At 39.3% G+C, this 13,017-nt stretch overlaps 1 protein-coding gene across 3 annotated transcripts; it reads right to left on the bottom strand.

Moving 5' to 3' along the window:
• Window positions 1-108: 108 nt before the first annotated feature.
• tnip1 (TNFAIP3 interacting protein 1) lies at window positions 109-12,393 on the bottom strand. 3 transcript variants are annotated; one of them, XM_040119543.1, is made up of 17 exons: window positions 12,293-12,393; window positions 10,953-11,135; window positions 10,154-10,318; window positions 9,941-10,026; window positions 9,676-9,735; window positions 8,741-8,950; window positions 7,476-7,570; window positions 6,813-6,993; window positions 6,468-6,560; window positions 6,259-6,324; window positions 4,562-4,693; window positions 4,302-4,430; window positions 4,083-4,217; window positions 3,862-3,987; window positions 3,624-3,704; window positions 2,555-2,639; window positions 109-1,691 (listed from the first exon to the last, which is right to left on the bottom strand). In XM_040119543.1, the coding sequence occupies exons 2-17, from the start codon at window positions 11,098-11,100 to the stop codon at window positions 1,609-1,611; spliced, it is 1,875 nt and encodes a 624-aa protein (XP_039975477.1). In that variant the 5' UTR covers window positions 11,101-11,135; window positions 12,293-12,393; the 3' UTR covers window positions 109-1,608. The 3 variants fall into 3 exon arrangements, with proteins under 3 accessions (XP_039975477.1, XP_039975479.1, XP_039975478.1); XM_040119545.1 differs by having other exon boundaries at window positions 10,175-10,318; XM_040119544.1 differs by lacking the exon at window positions 12,293-12,393 and adding an exon at window positions 11,661-11,900.
• Window positions 12,394-13,017: the final 624 nt, after the last annotated feature.

Genomic DNA, 13,017 nt, shown 5'->3' with positions numbered 1-13,017 from the left:
AAGATACTATTAGACACTTAGAATAGATTTATTAAGCAAGTCAAATACAAAAAGTCTCACATGTGCTTTTGCCTACAGCAAAAAAAAAAAAAAAAAAAAAAAAGGGGGGGGGGGCTACAAACCAAGAAAATACAACTGCCAGTAATTACAGCATACCTTTCAAAGTGCAATTCTGCAAATGTCTCATTTCAGCTGTCACTCATCAGGATTCTGTTCCCTGTAACTCTGTAACTTGTTTGATAAAATGGAGCCTTTTTCAAATTAATGTGCACACATTCTGAAGCCCTTCATCTGACTACCTGATATTGACTTTACTCAGGAAATCTTAATGGGTATTCAGTTAAAACTTGATTTGAGATTAGATCTAGGTTTAAAATAGTAACACACACACAACATCTCGAGGTGTGGATCCTGTGTCTGCTATCAGGGCTCTTGACTCTCTCTCCTGACAGAGAGCAAAGCCAGACATGCTGGCAGAGGTAGTCCTCTGAGGAGCGGCTGCACTGCTGTAACACTGGATCTAGGACCTCAAAGTACTGATGAAACTCTTCCCCTTTCTGCTGTTTGAGGAGAATTTGAACGTTTCAGTTCTACTACTCATTCAGGTAATATGAAATATCAGGTATTTGAGGATGAAGAGGAGGGTGCTCATCGCTGCTGACTAAAGGTTTTAGTGCTTTTACCCTAGATACTGTATGTTGGGTTGGGGTTAATAGTACAGGATGCAGCGAGATGAGTATGAATATCGGAATGAGTGATCCAATCAGTTGTGGTCAAGTACAAGTGTTGTGTTTAATGAGATTAGGTCCATCATCATGGGGAAAAAAAGGTTGTGTATGTATTGTGCATTGTGTACTGTGTCTGATACAAACATACAATGTCAATAGCTACAATATATTGGGATTACACTAACAACATAGAAAGAACAGCATTACTAAAGACAATGATTTACACTTAGTCAATGCAACTATCAAAACAGCAGGTTATAAATAAATTATCAATAATCACAATCATGTTTTTGGTATGATACCATCAAAATTCATTTCCCAAAATTTTTGTATTTCAACAACCACTTTTGAACAGTTACACATATGGGACAGTTCTGTAACATCGATGGTACTGAAGAAATCCTCATAAATCAATCAACATTCACATTGTAAATTCTATGATTCAATGTACCTATATAATCATTCATTGTTGGAATGAGTATATGTAGTTTTAGTCATATTGGGGAATGGCTTCCTGTAACCCTACAAGTAACAAACTAAGTGTCAAGTTGTTACATATTTGCAGACCATCACATAGGTATATTTTCTGGGAAAAAAAACAAAACAAAAAACTGTTAATTATTCTAACCTATTAAACAAATGACTTCAGTTCCTGATTTTAAAAAAAATAACAATAATAATAATAATAATATTTTATGTATATATTCAGAATAGCGAAGTGTTTCACAAATAGCCTTATAAAACGCAAGTATAAACAACATTACAATAGGATATCTACAGTTCAGTAGGAAAATTATAGATCAAATCACACCTTGTCAACTCAAAAACAAACTGATTTCATGCTACTACCCAGACTCCATCAGGTGGGTACGGTGATGCTTTAGTGCTTTCCAGGGTCAATGGTCTGTCGATCCCTTTTTCCAAATCCTGCTGCTGCAGCTGCAGCTCCTGCTGCTGACTGATCTACAGATACACAAAAGGAAAAAGACTCTACTACCAGCACAGTCGCAAACTTTGCTGCTCTACACTTTTTAAATTAAATACAGCAGAAGCGGCCATTTTGTGGTGTATTTTAATGAGTAAAAAATACACAAAAAGCCCGGGAGACTGATGCTTTGCATAAAAGGATGCTGCCAATATTTTGTTTGTTTTTTTTTTTACTGTCAGCAAATCCCTTGAAAAGACCAAAACAAACAAACAATTGATCCCCTAACAAGTATTGTCTGTGTAGACAAAGCCTGATTAAGTTTATTTGTTTGTGCCACTGACCTCCATTGTCGTCATAAAACTGCTAAAAAAACCACATAAATGGGCCTCATCATTGTACTGAGTGACATAAATTCATTATGAGGAATGTTGTTTATTTTAACTCAGTCCCATAAACACTGTCATAATGCCATGAATTCAGACTAGCGGGTATTCATCCACAGCTGAAAATAGTCCCCAACCTATGTGCAGTGTTTACTCCCGTTTGAGTAGAATTTGCTAAAAACTACAGTGTCCAGCTGTTTTATGAAATTATTTAGGCCTTTTTAAAATCTTACTATACATTTGTGACTCATTTTTAAAGATTTACATCTTCAGTATGAGGAAATGGGCTTAGGGCTGAGAGCCATATACAGGGTAAGGTAATAAAAAAAGGATCGAGAGACAGACTACAACTATGAATACATTGTTGGTTTTGGTCTTTTCACAGAATTTTGTTGACAATAAGGTTAATTATAGTAACACCAGCTTTATCCTTTGACTAATAACATTGTGTACAAAAATGTCATTTATAACAAAGTATAAGAATTAAATATTGTACTTGGGTTGCTGTAAAGTACCTGCATTCTCTGGTGGTGGTCTTGAACTTTCTCCAACTGCTCTGGCCCCTCTGGGCTGTGGGAATGATGACTGCCAAGGAAAACCCTGACCAAAGAGAAAGCACCACCTTAGTTGAAACCTTTAAATATCCTCATTCATCATAACCAGAAGCCCTTAACTCTGCTGTAGCCTAACAATTGTATTGAATGTAAGCGTGGCTAGGCTGAGCCTCTTTTAGACCTAACTACTTCTGCTTGTTCCTCTCAACAGATAAGGGGAGTAAGAGAAAAAAAAGGGCCTTGTTTCCTCAGTGAACCAGTCACTCCAGAGACAGAGACAGAGGGGCCTTAGAGGACCCTTACCGGGGTAACAGGCTGGAAGTCTCGCACAGGGGGCGGTGCTGCGGCTGCGGCTGCGGCTGCGGCTGCGGCGCCTGGCGCGCGCTGGCATCCGGGGGGGGGGGGGGGGGCTGGCCTCCCCCCCCCCCTCCCCCCACCCACACTGCACAAGGGACCACAGGGGGGGGGGGCTCAGCCAGCGGGGGACTGAGGGTGTGAGGGGGGCTCTGGTCTGGATTGCCTGCGCCTGCTGCCTCAAGGATCCACACCCCACACGTGATCCCCAATCAGTGCAGCAGCTGCGCTAGCGCGACAGCGGGGGCTGCTGCTGTGGGCCTGCATGCTGCTGACTGCCTCCTCTGCCGCCGCCTGCCAGCCAGTCCCAGTGTAGATGTAAATGTGCCGATCCCAATGCACTGACAACAATGCTAGCTGCTGGGAGGGCTGGTCTGTGGAGTACTGGTTTTTGTTCACTTAAAAAACTTATTAAAGTATTCTAGTCAGCATCTGCATTCTGTCAAAAGGGGCTCTGGGCAATGTTTACCAACTCTTTTGAACTACTGCATAGGCAGCAAAAAAAGGCAAAGAAAAAAAGAAAAAATAGCTTGAAGAGCTGGAAATGTGAAAAAATGTGCGAAAAAAAAAAAAAAAAAAAAAACAAACCACCTATGCAAACTGCCAGCAACCTTTCCTTCACCGTTTCTATACGTCTGCAATACTACCAGGCTCAGACCTGAGCGGCAGCCAGTACCTGTTTGTGATGCATCTGCAGTCTCTCCAGCTTACATCTTTCTGTACGTTCTCTCTGACACTCGTTCTGTGCCTGATGAAGCTAAACAAACAACACACAATAGAAGAAACCAATACAAACCCCACATTAGAAAGCAGTTCAGTTATAAAAGTTATTCAATGCAAGAAACTAAACTAACTACTAAATCTTTCCTGATCATGCCACACACAGGAGAATACACTGTAAACACATATTTTACCTGATTGGTCAAATTAGTAATCTGACCCTGAAGTCTCTCAACTTGCCGCCTCAAGTCCTCTTTTTCTTCATTCATTCGCTCTCTGTCACTCCTCTCTTTCCTGAAGTCTTCTTCAAAGATCTTCACCTGAAGTACAAAACGGTGATTAAAAGCAGCTGAGGAAATGTATGAATAATTGCAGTAGAACTATGTGTGTGTGAATGATTTGTTGTATGTCTGACCTGTTCTTTGAGTACAGCAATTTGAGTGAGCAGTTCCTGTTTCTTCAGGTTATTGGCTGCATCTGCAAAGTTACCCTGGCCAGGTGGTTGTTGAGAGGATGAAGGGGAGTGCAGGTTTAAGGCTTCTTCTAAAGCCTGATGTGAGACAGATCAAGTATTACACAGAAAGAAATGTCTCCGTCCATCATCACTCTCTTTTTGCTTCTCTTCCACACTCACCCTGTTTAGGCGTTGGATCTCCTTCTCCTGGTACTCTCTCTGTTTGCTCAGGGGCAGCAGCTGATCCTGCAGGTAGCGAATTTTCTGCTTCAGTTCAGTGGTCTCAGAGTTGAGACACTCCTTTTCCCCCTGAAACACACCCAAAAACATTGACAACACCTTTCTTAAGGTATTCTGCAAATTTTTTTTCGGTTTTTCCTGGCCTTGAAATGTTTACACCTACTGTATTTCACCTATGCTTTGTGTCCATGTATTCGCACCTGTACATTTTCAATCTTGGACTTGGCCAGCAGCAGCTTCTTGTCGTAGTCGCGCTGCCTCTGCTCTCGCTCTGCTTCCAGCTCAAGCACGGTTTTCTGGGACTCAGCCAGCCTTTGTCTGAGGTCTGTGATCTGAGGGACAATGTAAACCATTTAGTTATGGACAGTATTCACTGAATCCACTTATCACAGGTGTAAGGTATAATTCTCAAACACAAAGCAAAAAGCAAAAGAAAAAATAAGTGATTCGGTGATTAACAACCCTCTGGTAAAAATAAACATCAGCTGGTGTATGTGTTAAGATACCGCCTTAGAAATGTGTGTTATCAAATTATAAACCAAGCCAAAGCAGCAAGGATGTATTTGCAAACACAGGCAGTTCTGTTTTTGTGTAAAATATGAACGAACCTAGTGACGCAAATGGATACATCTAGGGTTCTGCGGTTTAAACCCTAGGTTGCATGGTGTCCCTGTCTCAACAAAGTGTGAATGTTGCTGGTTCATTATTGTGGATGTGCAGAAGTGTAGGTGTGTGAGTATGAGAGTGTGAGAGTGTGTACATTTGTGTGTGTCTGCTGCCCTCTGACTGCACCACAGCAGGAAGTCAGTGGGTACCAGAGAGGTGAGGGGAATTCTTACTGAAGTGTGACAGGCCTTGTGGTAAGTATGCTCAGATAGCGAACTATTGCAAGATTGCACCTTTTCCACTGGACAAGCACATAGAAAAGAAAAAGAAAGAAAAAAAAAAACGAAAAAACACACACAAACACACAGACATCTGCTTCAATACAAACTGATGCAGGAAAAAAGTGTCCTGTGTTCCTTAAAGATATTTATGAATTACAAAATACTCGCCATCTGTCATTTCACTTACTTAAAAAAAGCTGTCAACATTAACATTAGAAAAAAATTATTAAGAATATTCCACTGACACAATTTTAAAATGTGACCATTGGTGTCACAATGCTACAACTAATAATTTTAAATCCTGGTAGTAAGATAATACTATCTTTGGCATTTTCTGACTGTATAGTCTTAAGTAATGTTCACCTATTTTATGGCGTAATTTATCCTTTTTTAGGAAAAGTGTTAATACAGAAACCTAAAATTAAATTCAACTGTTTTCAATTTCAAAATGTGTTACTAGTATAACAGTAGCAATAGTAATTCATGAACTGAAGTGACACCTAAATATTCAGAGTAATATCTGGCCTTTAGGTTAGGAGGACAGTTACTAAACTTGAAATGAGTTCAGTGGATGACACAGTTGAACAGAGTTCATTTTGAACCTAGGGAACAGATACAGGGCTGTTTATTCCAAGTACTTACATTATTTATATTGAGCAAGGACACTTTTATGGAAGATGCAGAATAAAAGAACCCTGACGTGTGGAAAAAGTCTTTGAACTCTGCACAGGCCAAAGTATACATTTTTTGAAAAGAAAAAAAAAAAAAAAAAAAACATAAAAAAAGAGATGAGTATACTTGGAGGATTGGACTGAACTGACAAGATTTCACAAAATGGATCAAATGTGTTTTGATTTTAGGTGACCTTTAACATGATAAAAATGAAAATGTTTTTCAAAGGAATTCAGAAAGAATTAGGTATTCATTCTCCTTCAACAGCTCTATAGCAGTTTAGGACAGTTCTGGGTCTTCCCACACCCTTCATACAAGCTGTAAAGTCATTACTGTACCTTCTGTTCAAACTGTGACTTCATGGAGTTCCACTGAATGTCCCACTGCTTGTTCACCTCCAGTACCTGTAAGCAGCGCCAGAAAGTGAAACAAATGACACTTAACATATTGGAAACAAAATACACAGAGACTTTCCCCTATGGCAAAAGAGGATGAGCAGTTAGTGAAAAAAAAAAAAATGAAAAAAAAAAAAAAAAAAAAGACTCACATCCTTTCTCTGCTTCTCCAAAAGCTTGATCTTCTTTTCATACACTTCAGCATCACAAGGTTTAGTTGGGGTTTTCTCTGCAGCTTTTCCACTCTGGGGGCAACAACAAAACATTCCTAAATCCACAACATTCCTCCATTGCACACCCACTTTTAAAAAGAGCTTACAAATAAGGAAGTTTTAAGTCACAAATTCATCAAGAAAACCATTGCTGAATGCAATTCTATAAAGGAAAAATAAAGTTTAAAATAAAAATGTGAGTATGTAAATGTACTTTGTTGGAACAAAGTTTTGACGTGTGTGTTCAAAAATGAAATAAATAATTTGATATGTAATCTGAACTACCTTCTGCGGCGTGGTGGCCTCCATTTTAGGTCGTACAGCAGCAGATTCCTCCTTCACTGGCTCATCTTTGGCCTCTGGAGCTTCGGTGTCAGAGGGTACAGCAGATACTGCTGATGGTGCTGCTGCTGCCGCCGCTGCCGCTCCTCCTGTGACAAGCTCCTTAAGTTTCTGGTTCTCCTGTCTATATGCAAGAAAAATGAAAATGATAGTACATGAACAATTTCCCTTACCAGAATTTGATGGAAGTTTTGGTACAGCTTCAGGATGTACTTTGGGAGGAACCTACATTACCCACTTAGGTGCAATGACACCGACAGCCCTGGAGTAATCCCTCTAATCAAAAGTGAAAGCATCTTCATCAACATCCATGACAAAGTAAAAAGAATTTAGGGTGGTGCCATCAAAATAGCAATGGGAGGCTGATTCATCCTACATTCAAAAGATCAGGAGAAACAAAATTCTCCTACTGTTTAAATTAAAAAAAAAAAAAAAAAGACTACCAGAATAATGAGAATAAGATGTGTCTGTATTTTTTAGTTACTTGTAGGGAATATACTGCACATCTCACTATCAGTTCTTTATGAACTTACTAACAATAAAGATTCTGCCCTAGCAGAAGCAACACAAAAACAAGTCAAATGAAAAGAGAAGGTTAAACATTACCTCAGCTGTTCCAGGTCTCGATTCCTGATATGATGGTCCTCTTCCATTTTCTTTCTAAGCTCATTGTTCTCCTGTCTGAGCTGCTCACAGAGAGTCTATAAAACAAAAAAAAACACAATTATCACCATATATATCATCATTCTGTATAATAACATCAACTTTTTTTTCCTGTATGTCCACACATAGCCTGAGGAAATTGCCTTCCACCAAATGGTACAAACACAAAAGGTACTTATATTGGAATACTGTACATGTGTATGAACAGAATTCTAGAGGAAATACTTCCCACCTCTATGGCTCAAAATTTCTGACACATGGTCCCATACTTCAAATGTTCATCCCACAAACTAACAACAATGATTTTCTTGAGTTTATGTGAGAGGTTTGGAAAGAAAGAAAAAAAAAAGGAAGAAAAATAAAAAAAACTCCTGTAAAAATGTGAATATGACCACTGTCACTGCTTTACTTTTGTATATTAAAATACAAACTGCAATATGTTTGATAAGTTCCAAGCACTGATGGCTACAAATTCAAAACCTACTCTTCATAGGCCTTAAAATTGATATCAAATACTTTACATGATCACTCTGCTTTTATTGTAAAGCACTTCTGAACTTTATTTTAAAAAAGCGCTAAAAAAAATAAAGTTAATAAAGTTTAAATTACAATGTGTTCAAAAATGGAAAGGTCTCTGATATCAAGTCCAACCTCAATAAACGTTTGGCTAACTTGTCATCAAGACAAGTGCTGTGCACTAGTAGATCTTTCTGTGTGTGTCACAAAATGCAGAATACAAATGCCAAGCCCACATGGACTACTGAATAAGACACAGCGCAGTGGTGAAAAAACACTTGCCAGAAAAGAATATAACTTATTACATATATCATTAGATTGCAAACAAAGAACTTTGTCGTCACTCCACAGCCTGCAAATAACATCTGCCGCAAAAAGTCTTTTCAAGGCAGCAGAGATAAGGTACATTTTATTGTAAATTATAGCTACTTAATTATTGCTTCTGGCATGTCATGAAGAATTACACTGAAGAATCTAATGCACACCAGCCTGTGAATGGTTTACAGTTAATATATTTAATATTAAAATAAATTAAAATTTATCATGATAAATCATCGTATGTACATATTTTCCCCACTTTATGCTAATTAAAAAATTCTTGGGCCATCTTGAAGAAATAGCTTAATTCTAAGGCAAAATGGTTGCTTTGGCATTTTTTTTACTTTTTTCACACAATCGTTTGTGTCGCATACCTGTAGGAGGGAGGTCCTCTGCTCATTCTTTTGGACCTTAGAGGAAAGATGGTGAAACTCCACAGCCATGCGACCAAGGTGAGCTAACAGCTGGTTCGGGTTGGACTCCTCTGCGAATATGCTGAAGGAGCTCTCTAGTCTCTTCAGCTGGCTCGCTAGCTCAATGTTCTCCTGAGGCAGGAGGGGGACTACTCCTGCCACTGACCCGGCCTGGAGATACCCACACAGGTAACCAGTCAGTCCTTCCTCTCAAGCTGACTCAGAGGGTGAGCTAACAATTACCTATGTACTTCAATCAGCGAACAGCTGAAAGAGCCATACGCTATAAGAGTCATCCTGTTACTATTTCTATGACAAGCAGCAGCTGATTTATCTGAAAAAGTCAAACCAGTTTGTCCATTGGATTTAAATTTAGCCCTCAGACTACAGTATAATGGTTATCTCAAACAGAAAGGTTGTGGTAATACTGTTCCAAATATATGGGAACTGTGTCAAGTTAGGCTACACAATTTCAAATGATGTGACAACATTAGTTTTGACAACGTGTGCCTGAAATATTCTGGTATTGTGTCCTATTAACACATCCCCTAGGATGCAGTGTGTGAATGAATCAGTTGTGTAATTCTAATCAGTAATAATCCTGGACTTTCCCCTAGCTGACTCAAGCTGGAGCTACCAGTATTGAGTTTGCTGATGAGTCACTGCACCAAGGATATGTTCCTTATATTTAGGAAATGGCTATCAAGAGGAAAGGTTGAAACTAGCCCAAATAAATGACACAATATAATTACTTCTGGGAGTTTGCGCCAAGAGCATTGATACTCTAAACATGCTAAATTGTCAGTTAAAATAAAAGAACTGCAAAAATTATGAAATCTTGTGGTAGCTGGAAAATTGTTCATCTGAATTTATGTCACAACATGTCAGGTACGTACAGTCAAGGCATCTTGAGTCTTCCCCTCCATATTCACAACTTCAAACTCTGATAAGGCCTCCTGTAAAGACCAAAAAGTAGGTAGTACCATTGTACATGCAGTGTCCACACAGTAACTGCTTCTGTAAACTTACAAGAATAAAGTAAACATCCAGTTGAGAGCTGCCAAATGTCAAATTCTAAGCCCTTGGAGGTCTGCATTTAGTGTTATTTACAGTTGTTTCTGCCTTAAACCAAAGCTCTCCCACACAGTACAAATTACTTACACTTGGCTTCTCAGGCTGCAGGGTCTTTCCTAGAGAGCTAGTTTGCTCCTCCTTCTGCTCTGCAGTGGGGTGTAAACAGGGTTTACCTGCAATATGCCATAGCAATACCAAGCTCAATCCAATTCAGTATAGCAGTACAGGTTACATGGTTAAAACACTGAATCATAATTCACAAATATGAAAATATGTCTGCAAAGTTGAATTCATCATTACCATCAAGTCTGTGAAACCTACATTGTGTCTCAGTCTGAACAGGCCCTCCCATACACAGACTGGCAGCAAAGCTGGAGGACTTGAGGGCTTCGTTGTCTCTCACAAGTTCCTCCACTCGCTGCCGAAGCCTCGATGCCTCTGATTGAGACTCTTCCAGTAAATCACCTGCAAGTTTCAGTGAGATCTTGTCTCTGTCAAGCACCATTTGACTTGAGTTTTGCATGATCTAACTTTTGACTATCTTTAAACCATCTTTTTTTTTTTTTTTTTTTTAAAACAAAGACCAAAGGCTCGAACTATCGGCACAAACAGTCATCAAATAGAATATGATAGTTCAGTGAGAAATTACATGCAAGTAGCACTCCTCTTGTGAGTCACAAGAGGAGCAATTAGCCCATTCACGTCATTGGCATGCAAGCTTTTCAAAAAACTACCAATCAATGAAGATCAGGTTTTACTACATTCCACCTCATTTGCTGCATGACATTCCATCGCACATTTGTATATTTTGACTAGAAATTCAGTTATGTAATCTGTTATATGATCTGTTATACACTGTCTCTGTGGGTACAATAAGTTAATATTAAATAATAATTCTTTTAGTGCTGCTACAAAACACAGGGTGAACACAGTTTTGTTATAGATTTTTCAAAGTACAATAAAGAAATTAATGGCCAATCTAGAAAAACAAAATCTTCAGTTGTTAAGACACACAACAGATGTGCAACGCCAAAGAGCAGCTGGCATTAAACCCTCTGTCCACAGCCTTGAGGTAACTATGCTGTATTTAGGAACCTACCTAAGCTCTTAAGTCCCTTCATCCGCTCCCTCAGTATGCTGTTCTCCTCCAGTAGCTGTCGATAGCTGCTTCCCCCTCCGGCCTCCTCTCTGGCCTTGACCTCACTCCCACCTGGATCATAGATGCGGTACGGGCCTTTCCCTTCCATCGCCGTCTCTCACTTCCTAGACATGGTCCTCTGAACTGTGGAAAGGAGACACTAAACTGTTATTTTTAACTTGATTAAAAAACATATTACACGTTACACTACTCAGCAGAAAATAGTAAAGAACACATGAAAAAATAAGGAGAAGCTGAGCTTTGCAGTAAACAAAAAGTGCTGATACTAAAGTCTCTAAACACAGAGGACTAAGGATTGTGTCTTCAACCGTTTGTGATAAAAGAAGCAACTATAGAAACAACGTTAGAAATTTTTCCATTGCAAACGGTCAAATTTGGATCCAAGATTAAAAACATACAGCTCATAGAGTCAATTTGAAATTATAGGGTACAGTATAACAGCAACCAGCATCAAATCAATACGCAATTCTTCATGCAGAGGGAGGCAACAGCTGAACAGAAGCATTGGCTGTACAGAATAAAGAAATAATAACTTCAACATTATCTCTTGGTTCTCACAATCCTAAACTAGAAATCCCCTTGAACCACAACTTATACTGTAGCAATATTACAACCACATAGAAATATAGCAAATGGTGTTTCTGGTACCTCTTAGCTGCAGATGAAATAAATATCTCCTACTCATACATCCCACTGTATGTGCTATACCCGCTCTGTCTCAGCTTACAATTTCTAGTCTTCTACGAGTGTAAAATACCGTTGACGCCTGGTGAAGAAAACAAATAACTCCCGACAGCTTTGTGAGGACAAAAGCAGCAACATCACCACAGTGCTACCCTACCAGAGACAAACATATGGGCAACAATGTGCTAACGTTTGTTAAGGCTAAATATGACAACTACAACGTTCATATCCGAGGGGGGAGGGGGGAGGAGACAAAAGCAGAGGAAAGAAAAGTAAATGTTACGTGAATCCTGCTAACAGACATCTACCCAACAGACAAGAGTAAAATACACCATAATCTATTTTATGATAGCTACCTTGATTGGCTGAAGAAAGCTAATATTAGTTTTCGCTGTTGTCATGCAAATTGCTAGCAACATCCTCGTTAGCTGTCGGCTAGCTAACACTAGATGACAGTGCGGGACAGAAGCTGCCAGCCCCTCTTATTTACCCATTACAGATACTTTTATCGATGCAGTAAGTCGGCCTGAAAGCGGAGTTAAACGATAAACCAAAGAACAAAGAGGGTTTTTTTTTTTTTTTTTTTGGCTGGGTACCTTTCAGCTCGCAGTGGCCTCTCGTCTCTCTGCCCAGACATCTATTGCGGAAGTGGTCTGCTGGTCTCTGCTGTAACCTGGGAAATTCCACCTCGCAACGTTTGATGTAAACAGCGATGACTGACAGCCCCGCGGACCAATCGGAACGCAGCTCTCTGTCAGCGGGGCATGAGCAGGAGCCACTGACCGTAATGTAAACACTGAAATGCTGCACATAGTCACTCTATGGAACTGATTTTACCAGAATTATCAAGTCTGCTCACATCGTGGACTTTTAAATATGTAAATAAATATCTATATATAGCAACAAGGGCTCTTGTGACACAGTCACACTAGGGTGAGTAAAACTGATTAGTCAAAAAAACATCCTGATTTACAGTATCTCTTGAATCTTAGTTATTTTAATTTAACAACTTCTTATTCCCCTTTTTAACCTTTGAAACTCACCCCCCATCGTTCCCGGACAAACCCGACCATTTTCACTGAATGACTTTTTTACTTCATTGATAAATTTTGAGAAGGGGCAGTTGGGGGTTTTTGTGATTGCTTCACATCTTTCCTCTGAGCTAGGTCGGCAGTAGAACCTAGTTCAAGTTACACTGCGCTTTTTAAGCCCACACTGTAGGTTAACAGGAAATATTTGATATGAGAACCCAGAGATTTGATGTTCATATTGTGATTAGGGCTGATTATTTTCATTATTGATTCATTGGACATCATTTTCT

The sequence above is a fragment of the Xiphias gladius genome, chromosome 23 (assembly GCF_016859285.1).
Source record: "Xiphias gladius isolate SHS-SW01 ecotype Sanya breed wild chromosome 23, ASM1685928v1, whole genome shotgun sequence".
Taxonomy (NCBI): domain Eukaryota; kingdom Metazoa; phylum Chordata; class Actinopteri; order Istiophoriformes; family Xiphiidae; genus Xiphias; species Xiphias gladius.
Note: the sequence above shows the minus strand (reverse complement) of the source record. Positions and strands in the feature narration are given on the sequence as shown.

Coding starts and splice junctions, on each gene's coding strand:
- tnip1 (XM_040119543.1), bottom strand. CDS start 11,100: ATGGAAGGGAAAGGCCCGTACCGCATCTATGATCCAGGTGGGAGTGAG. Junction 7,571..8,740: donor AGAGGACCTCCCTCCTACAG/GTATGCGACACA, acceptor TTTGTTTTATAG/ACTCTCTGTGAGCAGCTCAG. Junction 2,640..3,623: donor TGCAGATGCATCACAAACAG/GTACTGGCTGCC, acceptor CTCTTTGGTCAG/GGTTTTCCTTGGCAGTCATC.